General features: G+C 57.4%; 2 protein-coding genes across 2 annotated transcripts in view; one reads left to right on the top strand and one right to left on the bottom strand.

Annotated features, from left to right (window-relative positions):
- The window catches only part of SYT7 (synaptotagmin 7), a 59353-nt gene extending 49230 nt beyond the window's left edge, over nucleotides 1-10123 (top strand). Inside the window, exons 9-13 of the mRNA XM_063095318.1 lie at nucleotides 2019-2289; nucleotides 5405-5574; nucleotides 6018-6132; nucleotides 6639-6838; nucleotides 10019-10123. Coding sequence (XP_062951388.1) covers nucleotides 2019-2289; nucleotides 5405-5574; nucleotides 6018-6132; nucleotides 6639-6838; nucleotides 10019-10123 — 861 coding nt within the window. The remainder of the gene's footprint in view (nucleotides 1-2018; nucleotides 2290-5404; nucleotides 5575-6017; nucleotides 6133-6638; nucleotides 6839-10018) is intronic.
- An 8269-nt stretch (nucleotides 10124-18392) lies between these two features.
- LRRC10B (leucine rich repeat containing 10B) lies at nucleotides 18393-19271 on the bottom strand. Its single transcript, XM_063092589.1, has one exon. It carries the CDS (start codon nucleotides 19269-19271, stop codon nucleotides 18393-18395), a length of 879 nt encoding a protein of 292 aa, XP_062948659.1.
- Between the last annotated feature and the right edge of the window lie 1424 nt (nucleotides 19272-20695).

The raw sequence follows: 20695 nt of genomic DNA, 5'->3' as shown, positions 1-20695 counted from the left end.
CCATTTAACCCTCCCAGGAACCCTACACGGTAGGTCTCAGGGTCCCCATTCTGCAGGTGCAAAGGGAGTGGGGCTGGTATGAGCAGAGGGAAAGAGCATCAGGAAACCGCAGGCTCTGGGTAGGGAATCCTGGGATGGAACTTCCAGGTCTTCTGGATTGGGGAAGGGACAGGGGCTGGAGGGACTCTGTTCCACTGTGCAGGAGAGCAGGGAAGCAGCTCAGCATCCCCTTCCCCAAGGGGGACCAGGTTAAAGCCCCAGGCACTGGATCTGAGTGTGAGAGTGAGGGACAGGTAGAAGGGGGCTCATGATTACTGGGTACTGACCCAGGTTCGAGTTCTGACCTAGGTTGTCGGTGCTCCAAACCAAAACTGGAGCACCGTAGCACCTGCCTCGTTGGGATGTCATGAGGAGTAAATGAGGTCAAAGCATGTGGCACAGGGCAGGGCCTGGCATGTGGCAGATGCCAGCCAATACGTGGTAGTTACGATTATCAGTGTGATTTGGATGCCTTTCACCTGGCCCCAGCGAGTCTTTGCTGGCTTGGGCGGGGGGAAATGTCACCATTGCCCTGGGGTATGGGCCTGCTTTGGTGGGAAGAGCAGGCTTTCAAGTCAGAGAGGATCCCTACTGCTGCGCACTCTTGGACATGTGACTTAACCTCTCTGAGCCAGTCTCCTCAGCTGGAGGGAGGTGACAACTGCCTCGCCTGGCTATTGTCGGGATTCAGTAAGAAGGTGATGTAAGAGTCTTCTGCCATGGTAGGTGTGGACTATATGCATTATTTTTATCTGTGTTATTTAGTATTTCAGAGCCTGGGCTGCCTCTCCTGGATGAAGGAGGGGCACAGAGAGGGTTTCTGCAGGGGGAGTGGGGGGGGAAGTCAGGGACACAGTTTTGTGTTAACTGTGGTACCTGGGTCCCTTCCCTGCTCTCATCCAATCACCAGGGGGGCTTATAGAGGTGGCGATGCCTGGGCCACACGGACCCTCTGACTGGTCTGTTAGGGGGGCGTCTGGGGCTGGGCACAGGTGGCTAGAGGGTGGCTGGAGGTTCTAAAACCTCCCCAGGTACTTCTGCCAGTGGGGAACTGCAGTTTCAGACACTTGTCTGGGAGACTCTCCCCATCTGCTTCCTATTTTTCAATGTCAGGATGGGAATGTGACACCCACCCCACCCTCCACGTGACTGTCCATTTCAGGGTTAGCCCAAGTGCCCACCCTGAGCACAGCCTTCCTTTCCAGCAGTCCTCGGCCCCAGGTGCTAAGTTCAGTTACCTGAAGCGCCTTGTAACCATCACGGAGGCCCAGGCCGCCCAGCTCCATCCCATCAGACTGCCGGGGACAGGGCCCGGGGAGTCTGTATTTCGGTGTCCCTGGTGATTCTGCCTTATACACATAGACATTGCCCCTGAAAACTCACCTCTCTCATTTTGTAAGTCACATCATCCCCAGCACCCTGGACAGTCCCAAAGAAATAGTGTGGTAAAGTCTTGCGATGTGAACAGTCTCCCACACTGGTTTTGCAGCCTGGTGTGTGTTGGTGTCTGAGGGAGGGTGAAAGATGGGAGAGCTCAGGATCCCAAGCATACTCCTGGGCAGTGGGGGCCGGAGGAGGTGGCGGCAGCCTGTGCAGGAGCTCAGGGCAGAGGGCAGGGGGCAGAGCCAGGGCGGCGAAGCGAGGCTGAGGCTGGGGAGCGTGCTGTCGTGCCCACTGCCCTGGGGTTCAGGAGATGGGGCTGCCCCGGTTGTGCTCGTCCTTCATTCCCTCCCTCACTGTGAGACCTTGGTCGAGGGACTTGCCCTCTGGGCCTGAGCATCCTCCACTGACTGTGAATGTGGGACGGGCCGCCACCACTGCCTGACCAGCCCCATGTTGTGACCAGCAGCAGAGGGCAGCTATCAGCAGCTGCACCAGCTGCAGCCCAGGACAGCCTCTCAACCATGCCGGGCCCACGAGGGGCGGGTCGTGGGGGCAGCAGAGTCCTGCCCAACCCTGCTGGCCTCTCCCTGCCCCAGCTCTCCCCAGGCTCCGAGGAGGACGAGGCCCACGAGGGCTGCAGCCGAGAGAACCTGGGCCGGATCCAGTTCAGCGTCGGCTACAACTTCCAGGAGTCCACGCTCACCGTGAAGATCATGAAGGCCCAGGAGCTGCCGGCCAAGGACTTCAGTGGCACCAGCGACCCCTTTGTCAAGATCTACCTGCTGCCAGACAAGAAGCACAAGCTGGAGACCAAGGTGAAGCGAAAGAACCTGAACCCCCACTGGAACGAGACCTTCCTCTTTGAAGGTAAGGCTGGGTCCCCTCCTCACCCACGGTCACCTCTCACCCTCTGCCATCTGTTCACCCAACCGCACACAGTAGCCACCTGTGCAGATGCATGTGCCAACACATACCCACAGGCACACAAATGCACCAGCTCACATGGAAGCAGACACACGTGTGCACACCTGCATGTGCGCACACGTACAGACATGCACACGCATGCGCAGGCACAGGTCTTGGTCTGGTTAACCTGATACGTCTTGCGTCTAGCTGGGATCAGGTCACAGGATCCCAGTGGAACCAGCCTCACAGCCAGAGGCTGAGGGGGAAAGCTGGGTCACCGCCTGGGGTTTCAGCCCAGACACAGTACTCCTCCTGAGGAGGGCAGGAGGCAGGGAGGCACCCATAGGAGTCAGCGGTGGAGCACCCCGGGACAACCAGAGGATAGTGGTTAAGAGCATGGGCTGCCTGCATTTGAATCCCAGCTCTGCCACTTACTGGGTGTGTGAACTTGGGCGAGTTCCTGAGCCTCTCTGCCTTGGTTTCCTCATCGATAAAATAGAGATTGTGATTGTGAGGATTAAACAAATTAGTACATTGTAAAATCACCTAAAACAGTGCCTGACACCCAGAAAATGCTGGATACCAGTTTGTTAAACACAGTCTGTCTGTTGCTGTTCTCTGACCCCTCCCCTGCATGGGACAGGAACAAATGTCCTTGAAGGCCCGTTTTTATCTCTTATCTCTGAGGATTCAAGGTAACCAGGAAGCTGGGCATGTAATTAGGGGGCAATTTCTCTCCCTGGGCGTTTGGGTGCCAGAACCCCACTTAGAGCAGTGATAACCCTTTCCTGGCAGCTCAGTTCAACCAGTGAGAATAAATCCTGTGATTCCAACTGCCTGGTACCCTGGCTTTCTAGAACCTTCAGCGTGCACCCTAGAGACTTCTCCATCTAGCGCCCCACATGCTCAGCACCCCACCCGTTCTGCAAGGTGACATCCAGCTCACCCACTAAATAAGTCATGGCGGGTGAGCAGCGGACACCCATGTGTTTCTGGACCCCCTCCTTCCCAGGTCAGCATGGGGGCCAGTTTAGAGGTGGCACAACCAGCGAGAGGCCCCAATCCCCAGGTCCCTTCTGCAAACATTGAGCCAGCATCAGCTCGGAGCTGGGCACTCTCCTGGGTACTGGGCGTGCAGAAAAGAATGAAGCAATGTTATGGCCCTCCTGGACTAATGGAGGACATCGATGTGCAGATAACTAAGCCATACACAGCATGACAGGTGCTGTGGGAACCCAGTATGAGCTCCCCTTGGTGGTACTGAAGAAACTTTCCCGGAAGAGGGGTCACTCAGGATGGGTTCTGATGGATGAGTAAGAGTTGTCCAGATAGGAGACTGGCTCCTCTGATGTTGAAGAGAGCTGACTCAGGTGCAGGGACCTCTTGGGGACTCCAGCATTCCCAGCACTCTTGTTCTCATGCGCTTCACCTGAATGGATGCCAAGAGTCACCTGAGCAAGGTCCCTGGGGGACTCAGATGAGCAAGACACAGCTTTTCCCTCAGTATGAGGAAAGGGATCCTGAACGAGTTCTGAGGATCTCCTCTTCCAGCTCACCTGCTCCTGGCAGGGGCTGCTCTGTGTTTCCAGCATCTCTGGGTGAAGGTACCACAATCCTCAGGAGCTCTTCCCTTCCTCTTCTCCACCTGTCAGGCTGAAGCATTAGGTGTCATCTCCTCCCTGCTGACACCCAGGTTTAGGATCTCATCACCTCCAGGCTGGCCTGTGGCCCCAGCACCTCCCGATGACTCCAGCTTCAGACTGTCCCTGGCCTCCCTCTGACCTTAGTCCACCTCAGCACATTCCTGCTGCTCCATCAGACCCCTTCACTGGCATCTTTTCATTCGTTCAATGATTTATTCACTTAACAAATATTTACTGAGTCCTGCCACATGCCAGAAACTGTGTTAGACACTGGGATCCAGCGGTTGATAATAGAGATGGCTTCCTGGAAATCCTAGCCCAGTGGGAGGTCAGACAGTAACCAAGGAAATGGATCAATCTCTATCATAGCTTGGGATTCACTAGAGCATAGAACAGGGGATCCCACCCCATCAGGGAAGTCAGGAAAGAAAGCAGAGACCTGAAAGGTGAGAATAAGTGGGGAGTGGGGCATGTTGGGGGCCAGCACGTGCCAGGCCCTGAGGCAGGAAGAGCCGGGGCATCAAAGGGCCAGGAAGGAGGCTGGTGTGGCTGGAACCCAGTCACTGAGTGAACAGCGTTCACAAGACAAGTAGGGAGAGGACAGCCAAGCCAGATTGTGGAAGGACTGGAAGCCAAGGTAGAGTGCCGGCTTTTATTCTAAGTGCACGGAGAACCATTGAAAGGCTTTAAGCAGGAGAGTGTCATGATGTGATTTCTATTTTTAAAGATCGCTCTGGCAGCTCTGTTGAGAATGGACTGTAGAAGAGAGCGTGGAAGTGGGGAGGGCTGTCTGTGCAAGAGGTGCCGGTGGCTTGGACCAGGGAGGTGGCAGTGGAGGGGGAGCTGCTGCAGGAGGAACAGGACAGGCTGGTGCATCGGAAGGAGGTGAAGGGGAAAGGTGGGGTCCTGGGACCCTCGTCCACTCCTGTTTCTACGCCTTTGCCGTTTCCCTCCGCCCTGAATCCTCCCAGGGCTGCTTTCTGGCAGCCGTGGCCACCTCAGGCACAGCCACTTGCCCACGCTTGTCTCAGGACGATTGGCAGTGGCTGCCCAGAGAGCAAGGGGGCCACTGCCCAGCCACCGAGATGGACACAGGATGAGTCCATGAATGGATGGTCCCAGTTCTGCTCTATATTAGCTGTGGGACTTTGGGCAAGTAATTGAAGCCATCTGAGCCTCAGTTTCCTCATCTGTAAAGTGGACAAGATGCCATCTCTGTGGAGAATTATTGAGGGCTTCACGTGAAACGATGACAGTTCTTGCTGGCACTTCAGTGAGGTCTGATTGCAATTGGGTGTTGCCTGCTGGCCTAGGTGGGGTGGCAGCAACAGGGCACAAGGCCAGACTCCTCGTCCTCTCAGGGCCTTCCTTCCTTCCCGGGCCCTGTAGGGCCCCCCTCTCCCGCTGACCACCTGTGCTTGTCTGTCCCCCAGGTTTTCCCTATGAGAAGGTGGTGCAGAGGGTCCTCTACCTCCAGGTCCTGGACTATGACCGCTTCAGCCGCAATGACCCCATCGGGGAGGTGTCCATCCCCCTCAACAAGGTGGACCTGACCCAGATGCAGACCTTCTGGAAGGATCTGAAGCCATGCAGCGATGGGAGTGTAAGGCCCCCTGGCATTCTCTGGCTGGAGGGGCTGGCGGGTCAGGGCTGGCAGGTCTGGGCCTTGTCGCTTGTCAGCCTCAGGAGTGTCAGGAGCTCCCATGGGTGGTCTGAGTGCCAGTGCCTGGTACTTGGAGCATTCATCTGAGTTGTGAGAAAGAAACTGGGGCTCTGTTCAGGGAGCAGGGGCCCTGGGTGGGGGTGTGGTGCACAGACCAGCTAGGTGAGGGGAGACAGTGTGACAGAGATGACAGACAGAGGGAACAGGTAAACACCCAGGTCACACAGAGGGTACCTGGTGGCAGGTAGGCCAACTGGAGAGTCTTCAGGCTTTCCTCTCCCTGGTCCCCACACCCCTCCTATGGTCCCTTTCAAGGGAGCTGAGGGGAGCAGCCCCATGCCCCTCCCTGTGACCTGCCTCACCCCTCCCATTGTCCCACCCAGGGGAGCCGAGGGGAGCTGCTCTTGTCTCTCTGCTACAACCCCTCTGCCAACTCCATCATCGTGAACATCATCAAAGCCCGGAACCTCAAAGCCATGGACATCGGGGGCACATCAGGTGCTGGGCTCCTCACAGCAGAGGACGGGTGGGCTGGGGAGGTTCTAGGGACATGTGGGTCATGCTGGATGTGGACAGCAGAGTCTGTGCTGTGGCCCTCACCCCTGAGCCCATGCACACTGACCCCTGGTCCCAACTCCTCTACCCTAGAGACCTTGGTGGCCCCCTTTGGAGCACCCCCAGGGTCAGCATCATCTTGGACTCTGTCCTTCTCAGAATCCGGAAGAAAGGGAATTGTGGGGACCCCTGGGTTCTAGCCCCAGCTCCAACACTACTTCTCTGTGACTTTGGGCAAGACCTGGCCTCTTGGGGCTGTAGGTGATGGCTAAGGACCAACCGCAGACTCCCCCAGATCCCTCTTGTTCTTGCTTGGGTCTTTCTCACCCTCTGCGGAAAGCATAGAGCCCCTCCTGCCTCAGCTGCCATATCTGGAAGGGGAAAGGGAGCCTAGGAAGTCCCCCCCCACACACACTGTCCTTCCAACCCTTTCCCTGTTCCTGCCCCAGACCCCTACGTGAAGGTGTGGCTGATGTACAAGGACAAGCGGGTGGAGAAAAAGAAGACGGTGACAATGAAGAGGAACTTGAACCCCATCTTCAATGAGTCCTTCGCCTTCGATATCCCCACAGAGAAGCTGAGGGAGACGACCATCGTTATCACTGTTATGGACAAGGACAAGCTCAGCCGCAATGATGTCATCGGCAAGGTAGGGACGGGGCAGGCAGGGTGCCGCACACGGCTGGTGCCCAACGAGGGTCTGTTCTTTAAAAGAAGCAGGATAGTGGCTGAGCACGGGGCCAGATGCCAGGAGAGACTGGGGTCAGTCCTTTCCCCCTTGGGCCTCCGTTTCTTCATCTGAAAATGAGGGGATTGGATGAGACCCTCCCGAAGGTTCCTCCCTGAGTGTCCTCACTTAGGTCGATTATATTAAGACAAACTATTGGAAGGGCAGGGAAAGAAGGAAGTGGGAGAGAGAAGTGCCCTGGGTCCCTAAAGGAAGGTTTTCTGGGCAGGACTCTCAGACAGGCTAAGGGCCTTGGAGCATTATTACCCAGGGTCCCATCTGCACAGGGCAAGCTGTGTGGGGCAGTGTCTGGAGCTGCAGCCAGACTTCAAAGACCTAACTTCAGTTCTCACCTCCTTTGCCAATGAGCAGCTGTGTGACTCTGGGCAAGTCACTTGGCCTCTCTGAGTTTCAATGTCCTTATCTATAAAATGGAGCTACTAATACCAGCCCTACAGAACTTCACAGGGTGGTGTAAGAATTGCCTGAGATACGTGGACATTCTCCTTGTAGAAGGACCTCTTCTTATCACATATTTTTTTTTTTTTAAAGACCAGTAAGGGAATCTTAACACTTGACTTGGTGTTGTCAGCACCACGCTCTCCCAAGTGAGCAAATCTGCCATCCCTATATAGGGATCTGAAGCTGTGGCCTTGGTGTTATCAGCACCACACTCTCCTGAATGAGCCACGGGCCAGCCCCTTCTTATCACATATTAACAAAAAAAATCCATCCCTGGTCTTGAGTTTTTCCAGGATGTGATTCTCTGACATACACTCTTTCATTTTTCTACTTTGAGATGTCTATTCCTGAATGTGGGCTTAGGAGTCAGACTACCTGGGCCCAGGTCCCAGCCACACCTCTTAACAGCTGTAACCTCTCTTGAGCCTAATTTCCTCTCCTTGAAATGAGAGTAGGACAGTCATAACCTCACAGTGTGCTGGGAGGATTAAATAAAATAAAACAAGTGAAATGCTTAGCATAGTACTTGGTACATATATGTTAGATACTATTATAACAAAATTTATTTTTGAAAAGTTCCTTCTAAGGGTATGTGTGTCCTTTCAGACATGGAAGTTTGACCAGAAGCAGTGCAAGTAATCAGGATTATGGCAGGCAGAGGGAAGGGCAGATGCCAGGAGAGAGTGAGGGGACAACACAGATCCCCTGAGACATTGCCCTGTATGAGAGACCTAGACATCCTCAGGGAAGGGAGCTGGGGTGGAGGCATCCCTCAGACAGATGGGAGTGGAGAAGTCAGCTGTTGGGCATGAGGGAGGCAGCCTCGCCTCCAAGAGGAGAGTGGACCTTCCTGCCCAGGGAGTGTGACTGGCCAACCTGTGGTCACAGGTGGTACAGCTCACAAGGATGGCACCATGCACATTCTAGTGAGAGTGTGCGCTCCAGGCTGGGCTTGGGGCCAGCAGAGCCCCCCTTGAACAGCTCAGGCCAGGAGCCAAGTAACCATATGTGTTACTTTTGAAGCTTAGCCTTTGGTGTTGAGTGTTCCTTAGAGACCAACTATAGCTCCTTTTGAAACCATCCTAACTTCTGTTGGCTGAACCAAGGAGAAGGTGGATTTTTTCTCGCTTTGGCCTGGTTAGCTTAGGGAGCTCAAGGGTCTCTGATCCCTTCAGACTCCCAGCCCCAGCTTAAAAGCCAGGAATCTGCCCCTCCTGTCTGCCTGGTGTGGCTTAGGCTGTGGGCATCATGCCAGGCTGAGGTTGCAAATGTGGGCCAATCGCAGAGCAAGCTCCATGACCCTGTGGGGATGAAGAGTCAACCAGCTTCAGAGGGAGGAGCCCACTGACTGAGAGAACTGCCCAGGTGGGGGTGTGCCACCATACAGCTAGCGCATGACATGTGCCCTCCCAGCTGTCTCTAAGGCAGCTGCCACCATCAGCCCACCGTGCAAAGGCGGCCCGAGGCTGAGAGAGGTCACCCCACCTGTATATGGAGAGCTGGGCTTTGCTCCCCTTCTTTTTGCTTTCAACGTACTTTTTATTTGGGCATAAATTTAGATTTACAGAAAAGTGGCAAAGATAGTGCAGAGAGTTCCCGTATACGCCTCACTCAGTATTCCCGGTTGTCAGCCCTCACATTACTACGGTACATTTGTCACAGCTTAAGGAACCAACATGACTGCATTACTATGAACTAAACTCCAGACTTGATTTGTATTGCGCCAGTTTTTCCATCAATGTCCTCTCTGTCCCTGGATCCAATGCAGGGTACCATGTTGCATTTAGTTGTCATGTGTGCCCAGTCTCCTCTGGCCCATAACACTTTCTCAGTCTTTCCTTATTCTCTAGGGTCTTGACAGTCTTAAGGAGTACTATAGAATGCACCCCAATCTGTGCACCTACTGCTTTTCCCCAATGCCTATGCTGTTAGCCACCTGCCAGTCCCAAGGCTGGGGTCAGCTGGGTATACCGTGGGGTGTCCTGGGGGTCCCTGCATGCAGCCTTGTGAGGCTGTCATGCCCCTACCACAGAGGTTCGGCAGGATTGGGTTGGTAGAGCTCAGAAGACCTCGATTTAAATCCCTCTGCACCATTTATATATAAACTTATAAACTCTGTGACCATGGCTAAGTCTCTTAACTCTTTGTACCCTCTTTGTACCTTAGTTTCCTCATCTGAAAAATGGAGATAATAATAGAAGACACCTACCTCACACTGTAAGGATTGGATGACCTATGTGTATAATCCCCCAGTTTAGTGCCTGGCATGTCGTAATGCCCAGGAGGTGGGAGCGATGGTAATTACGGTGAGCTAGACAGCATCCCACAGGTAGCGCAGGGAAGGCCTCCACCCCACCTTCAGCCCCCCACTGCAAAATACCTGCAGTCTAATTCCAAAGGGCCAGGCATGCCCAGGCTCTGGCAGGGAGGCACAGTCAGGAAGATAAGTCAGGCAGGCAGGGCAGGGCAGAGGGAGGAGAGGGGCTCTGTTGGTAGGTTGTCACTATAGGTGGAGGTCCCAAGGTCCCTGTTATCACAGGCTGGGATGTCACAGTGGAGACAGAGTGTCGCCCCCTGCTGGGAGCAGGGGGCAATGCCCCAGAGACTGCGCTAATGCCATCCTATCCCCTTTCTCCCCAGATCTACCTGTCCTGGAAGAGCGGGCCAGGGGAGGTGAAACACTGGAAGGACATGATTGCCCGTCCCCGGCAGCCTGTGGCCCAGTGGCACCAGTTGAAGGCCTGAGTGGGGCCAAGGGAGGCCCAGGGGGCTGAGGGCCTGGGTCCCCATCATGTCCTCGCCACTTTATGCACAACGCCCAGCCTGGCCCCCCTGCCATGGTGAGGGGAGGACCCTGAGGGCTCAGCCAGGGAAGGGTCCCAGGACTCAATTGGGCCCTGTGTCTAGGAAGTACCAGCCCCACCCTCCACCGGTCCAGTCAGCTCGGGGGAGGGGCTCTAGGAGCCATTTTACTGCTTTGCCCCTTAACTTCCTGACTTACTGATACTGAAGAGGTGGGGGAGAGCTTGAGAGCCAGACAGGCAAATGGGCAGATCCCTCCAGAGGCCCGCCAGGTGGGCATGGTCCCCCGTTTTCTTTAAGGCAGTGCCTGGAGTGGAGAGAGGCTGTTCCCTCCCCAGCCCCCATGCGGGCCCAGGAGAAGGGAGGCTGAGGCGTTTGGCCCCAGCCAGGCCCAGTGAGTCCCATCCCCAGGGCAGTTTCAGGTGCCGGCTGGGCCCTGAATGCTGAGGATACTATATAGCCTGCTCCTGGGTCCTGGGAGCCGTGGCCCTGTGTACTTGTGTTGTGTTCACTGTGTGTGCGTGTGCACGTGGGGTAGGGGGGCGCTCGCTGCCTTTCCTCCTGGGGCTGGCAGTGCTAAAGACTGTGCAGAGAAGCAGGGTTTCATGAAGGTGAGGTGGGGCTGGGGGCTGGGAGAGCAGTCAAGGCCACAGAACCAGGGGGTGGGAGAGGGGAGGCTGGTAAGGGTAGAGTGGGGTGGGGAAGAGAGCAGACTCAGCTGGGCTGAGAACTGGGCTGCCTCCTGCCTTCCCGTCTCCTCCCTGACCCCTCAGTGCCCCCCCGCTGCTCACAGTCCTCCAGTGGCTCCTTCCCCAGAGATTTCATCTCGAGCATTGATTCATACCTTTTAGGCATCTACTGTGTGTCAAGCATTCCACCAGGGCTCACCTGCTGCCTTCCTTCTCAGGGGTCCCAAGCTCCCACTGGCTTTTCCCTAATACTCATCCAAAGACCCACCACCACCTTCCCAGAGCTCACATCCCAACCAAGTTGGCAATGTCCTCCATGCTTTCCAGCTTCCTTGCCCTTTCTCATCTCTCCCTGCCTGTGCAGACCCCACCTTCACTCCCCCACCCCTCCATGCCCCCATGCTTCCAGACCTTACTTCCGTTCCCTCTTGTCACGCGTGGCCCCTGATCTTCCAGCACCTGACCTTCTCCAGAACTGTCTTCTACCCCTTCCCCACTGACCCTTGGTCCCTCAGAGCAGCTTCTCCTGCCCCTCCCACTCACTGCCCAGGCAGAGGTGGCAGAGAAAATTTTACAAAAAAGCTAAGTTTCTCTGCCTCAGCTACTGCTAAGACTAGTACTGGCTTCTCCTTGGAGACAGCAGATTTCAGGGTGATCCCTGCTTAAGCCCTCTCATCCCCATGCTGATCCTGGTAGAGATACACCGCCCAGCTGGTGACAGATCCTCAAATCTAAGGGGTCCGCGCGCCTGGGCCCGACATTCCCGGAACACGCCGCCAGGTGGCGCCAGGACCCCACAGTCCGGCCGCGGTCTCGGCCCACAGTTCTACCCTGGATGGGCCTGACACCCCAAGGAAAGGAAGGGACTCTGGAAAGGGCCCGTTCATCCCGAGCATGGCGAAAGCACAGACATTTGGGAACCATTTTCCTTCAGTAGGTTTCTCTTCAGCTGAGCGTTCTGCTCTGTGAGGTCGCCCATATCAAAATTTTTTTAAGTTGAATCTCACAGCCCCGCCCCCATCCCCTCCCCCTGGGATCTGCAGGAATGTCACACACAGTAGGTGAAGCGTTCTGTAGAGTGGAGAATGCTAATGTGAAGCAAATAGTCACCCACAGTCCTTGTAAATCCACACGTTCCTGCATTGTAGCTTTGCTTAAAATGGGGTCTGCCCCAACTGCCCCGTCCTTATCGGGCAGGCTGGGGACCAGCCCCGGAGGGGACGGGAGGGCGGCGACCCCAAGGCTGTGTGGAAGAGAGAGGGTGCTGTCAGAAGTCTTGAGGGCAGAAGCCATCTGTCGTTCTCCTACCCTTCCTCGGATCCGCCTCGGTTTCCCGTGCTGCCCCACCCTGTGCCCCGTCGCCTGCTGGAGAGTCCACGGGGGTCCAAGCAGCTCGTGTCGCGTGGGTGGGGCGACGGCACCCCCTCTCCCAGCCCCGCCCACGGAGCTCTTAGCCACACATGCGGAGTCCCTTTACAATCAGACCCCGCCCAGCCACACTGGTCACCCGGCCTGGGGTTCCCCAATCCCCCACTCGCAGCTGGAGCTCTGGGAGGGGGAGTGGGGGGCTGGGGGACTGTGGGGTTGCACGGATGGCGTGGGGGGGGTATGGAGTGGGGGCAGTCTAGGGTGATAGGAGAGCAGGGACTGGGGGAACTTGAGGGTGGGGGGAGGGCACCAGAGCCCTGCCACCATCCCAGGACCTTGGGCAAGTCACCCACACTCCCTGGGCCTTAGTTTCCCCATCTGTAAAATGATGGTAATAATACTTCACCTACCTCATAGGGGAGGTTGGGAGGCCACCATCACCTGACCTGGGGGTCAAGGCAGGAAGACTCTGAAGGTGCTACCCAGGAGCAAAGTATTATTACCGAAACCTGAGAGCAAGGCCCACCTGCCCTTCCCCCACAGAGCCTCCAGAGATAGCCAGGCCAGCCAGGACCATCTGTCTCTTCACTGTGTCCCAGGCCCCTTCATGAGCGTCATCTGCCGTCTTCGTGGGTGCCCTAGACTTAGTTGTTATCTTGTTCAGGTATCCTTTCTTGTGACCCTCTCCCCGTGTAACTGCTGTACAAATTTCACCTGCCCTGGACCCCCCACACCTGCCCACCGGCACTAGACGCCAGGGAAGGGACGAAGGAAAACAGCCACAAAAAAGCCAACGGGGTCCCCAGTCCAGCTGGGCTCCCAGGGGTGGGGATTGGTGGCCATTGTTTGTATTGTATTTGAGTCCTTGAGTGCAAGTGTTTTATAAAAAATAAAACAAAAACCCACTAACACCAAAAAGGAAAAAAAAAAAAAAAAAGTTGCAGCGAAGAGAAGAAAAACTGAAGGAAAAAAGAAAAAAAGAATCATACAGAATTTTTCCACCACATGCACCCTCTAAGCCAGCAGATTTCCTCTTTGCAAAATCATATTTTTGTGGGGATGGGCCTGCTTTTTGTGGCAAGGCCTGTTCGGATTAATAAAGGATCGTGAAAAAGTAGGGCCTTGGCTGTTTCCTCTGTGGGTCCCAGCCCTCTCTCACCTTCCCAGGGGAAGAGGCAGTGGGGTGAAGGGGATGGGGAGCTTGACATGAGTCTCCTCTCAGCTTGTCACCTATGGGATTTGGCTTCACTGGTGACCAGGTCCGTCCTGAGCTTCCGGACCCCTCAAATCTCAAATACAATCCCACCAGCTGCCCAGAAAGCAGGGGAGCAGCTACATCTTCCAGGTCAGGCCTGAAGCAAGGCTTACTGGAATGTTGTTTCCAGGCCTCAGGGGTGTCCCTCCGGCTCACCCAGCCTGACAGGGGACCCTTACCACCCTCCAAGGCAGGTCAGATCAACCAAAGGGGGACCCTCCACCATCCCTACTACCACCAGTGGGCCACTATGGTTTCAGGATAGTGTCTCTTGCCTGGTCCCCATAGGAGAAAGACTCAGCTCTGGGTCTGTTGCTGGACCTGGGGCTTCTCTCCACCCTTTTCTAGATGAACTCTTTAGGATTAGGAAAGTCCCTCCAGTTCAAAAGAGCAGATTCCTGCCTGAGGGCCTGCAAGGCTGGGTTCCAGTCCCGTCCTTCTGCAGCCTCTGTGGCCCTGGGCAAGCTATTTCCTTCCTCCCACTCAAGTTTTCTCAGTCTACAACAAAGCAATAACCTTCCCAACTCCATCCCTTTCCCTCCCCACACGGAACCCAGGGGCAGCCGAGGCCTTGCAGCTCTCCGTACTAAAGAAGAAAGGTGCTACATCTGTTTCAGACACAGGCACAGAAGAATCGAGCGCATCTCTATTGACATGTGACCACCTGCTGGCCCCTGCCCCACTCTGGAGTGAAGGGGGCCTGTTGCCCAACACCTGGGCCAGCAGCTGCCTCCTTGGGCTGCACTACGTACCCTTCCCCCTGCCCAAGCTTCCTGTCCTCTCCCTCTTTGCCCCCTCAATTTCTTAAAACCTGGTTTTAGTGTCCCTTTCAAGGTAGTTACTTCTTTTGGCTTCTGATCTCTGTTTGAGAGATTGGGGAGGGAGCCATCGGGGTCAGGTAAGTAGCCTCAGAGCAACCCCTTGCCAGAGCTTCTGTTCGGCTTTTTCTGTGAAAACAGACCTGGGAAACTGAGCCAGAATGCACAGACAGCTCAGCCCCGGCAGAGGTGGCAGCCCCTTGCCACCAGCTCAGGGCCTCTTCCCTGGACTTTTTGCCTCTTTCCTCCACTTTCACTTCTTTGGGTCTGTCTTCATCCATGTCGACTCTGAGATGTTCACCCATCCCTCCCTGTACCTGGGACCACTGCGCTCTGGTGTTTTCTTTGTCCTGCAAGTCCCTCCTGGATCCCACTGCTTTCTGGAAGGCCGCCCTGGGCCACATGTCCTGTTCTCTCCCTCCCCAACAAAGACAACCAGAAGGACAAGGCCTGAAACACACTGTGTGCCCCAGCCCGTGGCTCCCTGGCCATCTGTTTCCTGTGAACATGCCCGCTTCCCATGTCTGTGTCCTGCGTGTATGTGTTGTGTCTTGTTTAGATTGTGAGCCCCCCCACCGGGCAGGGATCCCTGTCTGAATACACGTTCTCTGTGGCACACCTGCCTGGGTGTGCTAATAAATGTTCATCTTCAGAACAAGAGTGCCCAGGTGTCTTGCCGAAGCTTTGGGACAGACGGCTGAGTAAGCTCGTGTGGTGGCATTGGAGGTGGGGAGGCGCTTCTGGGTAGGGTCCCCAGTTCCCAAGCACCTTGTTCTCCCCTTTCCCAAGCACCCTGTTCTCCCCTTTCCCGAGCCCCTGAGGATGGATGGCAGGGGGCAGGGGATGGCAGTAGCAAAGCTAAGAAAGACCCACTGCTCCAGCTCTGTGCCCTGAATCTCTGCTGCTTGTCTGGAGGCTGCAGGGGAGGACGAACGGGCTGCCACCGGCATCCATTCCACTCTCAGACCTGACCAGCAGCCAAGGACGCAGCAGCTGCTCCGCACACGGCATGGCACGGAGCGAGCACTGGGTTGGGAGTCCTCATGCCCATTTATGGGCAGTTTGCTTACCCCCCTGGACCTGTTTCTCTCCCTGCCACTGCCTCTGCCCTTTTCTCATCACGGTTCCCACAGCCTCTCTTCCTGCCCTGACTGCCAACTCCCTGAGCATCTGTCCCTGAATCCCAGGCACAGACACAACTCTTCCAGGGCTTCTCCGCCCTGATCCCCAACAGCCCACCCACCTCTGACTGCCCCAGGACAATGTGGGGAACCACAGATGTGCCTTCTCCCTGCTTCCCAGAGGCCAAGTGAGAAGTCACAGGAAGTAGGGGGTGCTAGGACTCCTAATACAGTACCCTCTCCATCACCCAGGGGAGCTGCGATGCCCAGCTGTCCCTGGCAACAGCCCCCTCCCTACCCTGGTCTCCCTCATTTCCATGTGAAGAGAAAAACCCTCAATAGTTCTCCAAAGCCAGGCAGCAGCACCCACTTTAACCAAGCTCTCTAACTTTCTAGAAGGAACTGGTTCCTGATGCTGGAGAGCAAGTGAGAAGCAAAGCCAGGTCTGAGCCCTGACAACGTCTCCTCTTTCTCTGGGGAGAAACTCAGCCTTGGCAGCCCCTGCTTGGCCGGCAAGGGGCCATGGATAAAGGCAGGGCCCTGTGTACCTCAGGATAGCCCAGGGGGGACTCATCGCAGGGCCTTTGCCCAGACCTAGAGTCCTCAAGCAAGAACAGCAGGAGGAGGCACAGGGAAACAGACCAGGGGGAGCAAAGAAATCTGGGCGCTCCAATGCCCGCAGTCATTCCAGGGTGACTGTGGCTTCCTCCGCACCCCCCATCTCATGTCTAAGATTTGCAAGAAAGGAAAGTAGACAAATACCTTGCATGGAGTATTGAGCTGCAGCATCAGATCTAAATAAACCAACTCCTGTACATCTGTGTACAGACTGAGAAACTGAGGCCCAGGAGGGCCACGACTTGGTCAAGGTCAATAGAACTAGGATTGGAACCCAGGGGTATTTCCCCTATGCCATGATACAAGTTATTGGTCAAGAGGGCAGTTCCTGGTTGGCCGCGGCTTCTACCCCACCTGAGTGACCATCTGATCTCTCAAATTCCTTCCTCCAAGTTCCCAGACCCCAGAAAGGCCCACTGGCCTGATGGGACCTCAACAGGGGGAGCCCTGAAAGGGACAAAGTCTGCAACCAAGCCCCAGATCGCTCCTCCTCCTTGGGAAGGGGGCAGCCTCCGATCTTCCCCACCCCAACACCGCCTCTGTCCGTTCAAGGCCTTCTCTCTCACTTACAAGCTGACTGCTCCAGATCCAGGCCCAGCCCAGTGCAGCAGCAGGGCTGCTGGGCAGGGCCTGACCTTCTGGCCCCGTATGACATCAGCCCCTGTTGCCATGGTGATGGAGGCTTGGCAGGATCTTCTCCTGGGAGATGAGCCTCTAGGCTTGAGGTTTTACAATTTTCTTTCTTTCTTTAAATCTTCATCTTTCCCCCAAACATTGAGGGGAGAACGTAATTCCAAACTGAGCAAAAAGTGAGAAAGAAGAAAACGGGAGAGAGATGGAGAGGGGCAAGTGGAGTCACAGGGAGAAGGAGAGGCAGTACCAGCGAAAGAACAGAGAAAGCTCAGCCCAGCTCGAGGGGGATCTGAGCACATGCTAAGAGTCGGGAATCTGAGAATGAAGCTGGAGAACACCGACAGCTGGACCAAGGGAGGCGCCCAGGGAGCAAGATGCCGCAGGACGGGAGACTAGCCTCGAGTGGCCAAAGCCATTTCTGTCTGACAACGAGCACTTGTTCCCCAGACAGGACACGACAGTTGGCCAGGTCAGCCTGACACAGAGCTGGGGACAGGGTAGTGCCAGAGGGAGTCCAGGGACCCCACAGGAGTAGGATCCAGTGCTCCAGGGATTATAAATAAACAGGAGTGTGGGAAACGCACATTCTTTCTCCAAGAAATATAATTTATGTTTACAGCCAGTTTTTTTTTTTCTTCCTAAAGAAAACACTACCATGTGGGGCCCCTGTCCCTGGCAGTGTCCCTGAGTGTCCTCGGCCCTGACCCTCTCCTCCTGTTATTGCTTGGATGGGAACAATCTGGCCCTGGGAACTGCAGAGCAAGGCCTGTCTCCTCACACCCTGGAAGTTGTCCCTGGTGACGGATTGGAGGCACATAGTGCCCGTCCCATGCCCCACGCCGTGCCAGCCACCCTGGCTGTGCCCATTTAAGGGAATGGAGAGTGCAGGCAGTGGGAGAGGAGCTGAAGCAGCTTCCCAGAGCAGAGAGCCCCTCTCTTCGGTGCAGGAGGCCTTGGAGGCACAGTGGCTTCTTTTCAAACTTGACAGCTGGAAGGCTCAGGCTGTGGGGAAGGGGAGGGATCGCTCTCTTTTCCCAGCAAGATTTCAGGCACTTGCTGGGAAAAGAGAACAGAAGAAAAGGCAGGGGAGGAGACCCTGCCTTCTGTGTCCCATACAAATCTTAGGGGGTCTGGGGAGGAAGGCATGTTCCATGAGCCCCGGTAGAGGGGTGAGGGCAGCTGAGGTGTTAGGGCCCCAATCTTAGTTTCCCACTTCTGTGCTGGCACCGGCACCTCTGGGCCAGGCCCTCCTCCCAAGGGCAGTTCTACCTCACAGCGGCACACAGTCCACCCCAGAGGTAGCAACTCTTGCACCAGGAAGGGTGGGCCCACGAGATCCAGACCGCAGGAGGAAGGAGGTGGTGGGCACCCTGGGCATCCAGGCTTAGTGAGAAGTGACGATTCCATGGACAGCAGTGACCCTGGTCCGGGGAGGAAGCTGGCACCTCTGCTGTGTTGTCAGCGCCTCTATCTGGGCCTGAAGGGAGCCCAAACTTCTTGGTCTGACGACGGCCCGCAGATCAGCCAGGGAGCAGTCTTCTTACTACCCAGAAGTGTCTGAAGATGGCCCCCAGGCCTGCCTGTGCCGGGCAGCTGGCCCGAAGTGGCCCCTCCACTGCCCCAAATCGGAGCCCACCAGACCGAGGTAGCCACAGCTTCCCAGAGCCTCCCCTCCCAGAATGGCAGAAGCCCATCACCCAGAGCACAGGCTCAGGTGCCCAGCCCTGGAGCGCCTTCCAGGGCACGGAGGCTGCCTCCGGGGGGCCCCAGAGCCCGGGAGCCAGCGCTCCCTATTAGCAGGTCCTCTTCCTCCTCGTCCTCAAAGGCTCGCGCCGGGCGCCGGGGAGGAGGCCTGGGCGTGGGCTCGTCGCGCTCGGCCATGCGCTCGACGGCGCCCTCGCCCACGAGGAAGACGGTGTCGGCGACGCGCGGGGGCCCAGTGACCGGGTTGTGGTCGTAGGAGAAGACGCGCAGCGCGCGCAGCGGGTGCAGGTCGGGGAAGCCTCCCAGGCGGTTGCGGTCGAGGTCGAGGATGTGCAGGCGGCCCATGCGCAGCAGCGCGGGCGGGAACTCCTCGAAGCGGTTGCCGTAGAGCCAGAGGCCGCGCAAGCCCGTCATGCGCGGCAGCTCGGCGGGCAGCGCGCGCAGCCGGTTGTCGCCCATCTGCAGCGACTGCAGCGCCACCAGGCGCAGCAGCGGCCGCGGGAAGCGCCGCAGGAAGTTGCCCTCGATCCACAGGCAGCGCAGGCTCTGCAGCTGCGCGAAGTCGGCGGGCAGCGCCAGCAGCCGGTTGCCGCCCAGGTAGAGGCGCGTGAGACGCGGCAGGCGACACAGGCCGTCGGGCAGGCGCTCGAGCTTGTTGAAGTCGAGCGCCAGGATGCGCAGCTCGCGCAGCTCTTCGATCTCCTCGGGCAGCTCGCGCAGCCCCGTGCCGCTCACGTACAGCTTCTGCAGGCGGCTCAGCGCGCACACGGCGCCGGGCAGCCGCCGCAGCCGCCGCCCGCTCAGCTCCAGCTGCTGCTCGCCGTTGCGCAGCTGCTCCTCCGCGTCCGACGGCAGCTCGTCCGGCGTGGACTCGGCGATGCCCATGGTCACGGGCCCCGGCCGGGGCCGCCGCCGCCGCCGCTGCCCGGCATCGCCCCGCCCCGGCCGCCCCCCGGCCGCCCCGACGGGACCCGGACCGCGCCGGCTCCGGGGCCCCCCGCCCCGGCCTGCCCCCGAGCCGGGAGGGGGGCCGTGCCGGGCCGGGAGGAGGCGCCCACTTGGGGCCCCGCCGCCGCGCGCAGCGACCAGCCGCCCGCCTCCGGGCCTCCCCCGCTGCCTCCGCCGGAGGCCGACTGGCTCGGGATGGCGCTGACTCGCAGCTTAGCGACCCGTCGCCCTGGCAACCCCCGACGCGCGTGCGGCTGCCAATGAGGCGGAGGGAGGGCGGGGCGGGGCGGGGCCACGGCACCACCCCAGCGGGGTCCGGGCGCCCGAGCCCGCCCCCCGCCGGTCCCTCCTTCCCGCCCCGGGGGCCAGCACAAGCCGGAGGGGTCCGCTCCCGACAAACCTGGCACTGCGCTGGCACCGAGACCCGACGTCCGACGCTGTCTACTCCTCCAGTGGCCCCTGAGCCGCGGGTCCAAGAGGAAGAAACCGGGGACCCAGGACTCTGGACAAGTGACTCTCGTGGAGGGGCTGAGGGCGCGGTCACTGCCGGCCATTCACGTCCAGCGGCGTGCGACCGGTCTCCCTGCTGGGGTCACTTCGGGATAGTAACTCAGAACAGTGTTACTTTGTGGCCCTTCTCACGTCTGAGGATTGGCGGGGCCCTCGGGCTTGGCTCCGCCCCGGCCCCGTCCACTGCCCAGCAGCTTGCCCATCACCCCATGCACTCGCGCCTGTGCCCTCCGTCCATGCTCAGGGAATGTGTGTGGCTGCGGTGGACAGGGGAGTGCGACACGTGAACGCCTTTGAGCGCCACCGAGGATGACCGCCCTAATTCTGTGTCTCTTCTTGCACATGCTCCCCCCAGCGGCAGCCGCTCGCCCCTGCCTCCTCCGCTCGCATTCGGAGCCCTCCTGCCAGAGCTCCTGGCGGGCAACCTCGCTCCCACCTGTTGCGAGCCTCCCATGTGCCCAACACCGTGCCAAACACATTGTATTGAATCCTTGCCACAGCCTGTGAGGTAGACACCCTCGTTACCCCAATTTTAAAGATGGGGAAACTGAGGTTCAGAGAGGTTTGACTTGAGCTGGGTGATGTGTCCAAGGTCACCCAGCTGGTGAGCGGCTGGGATCTGAAGCCAGGTAAGGTGACTGAAGAGCCCGTGCTCTTAACGATAGACCAGTGTGTCTGTCTCCTCCCCTGCTGGCACAGGGTCTGGAGACATTCAAGGAAAAATTTTAACATTTGAAAAAACGGAGGCAAACTCTACATCCAGTGAAATGCATAGATCGTAAGTGTACCATTGGATGTGTTTTGACAAATGTACACATGTCACATTTCTGTCATCCAACAGTGCCCTTGCG

The sequence above is a fragment of the Cynocephalus volans genome, chromosome 4 (genome assembly GCF_027409185.1).
Source record: "Cynocephalus volans isolate mCynVol1 chromosome 4, mCynVol1.pri, whole genome shotgun sequence".
NCBI lineage: Eukaryota > Metazoa > Chordata > Mammalia > Dermoptera > Cynocephalidae > Cynocephalus > Cynocephalus volans.
The sequence above is the reverse complement of the archived record's forward strand: the minus strand, read 5'-3'. Positions and strand labels throughout refer to the sequence as shown.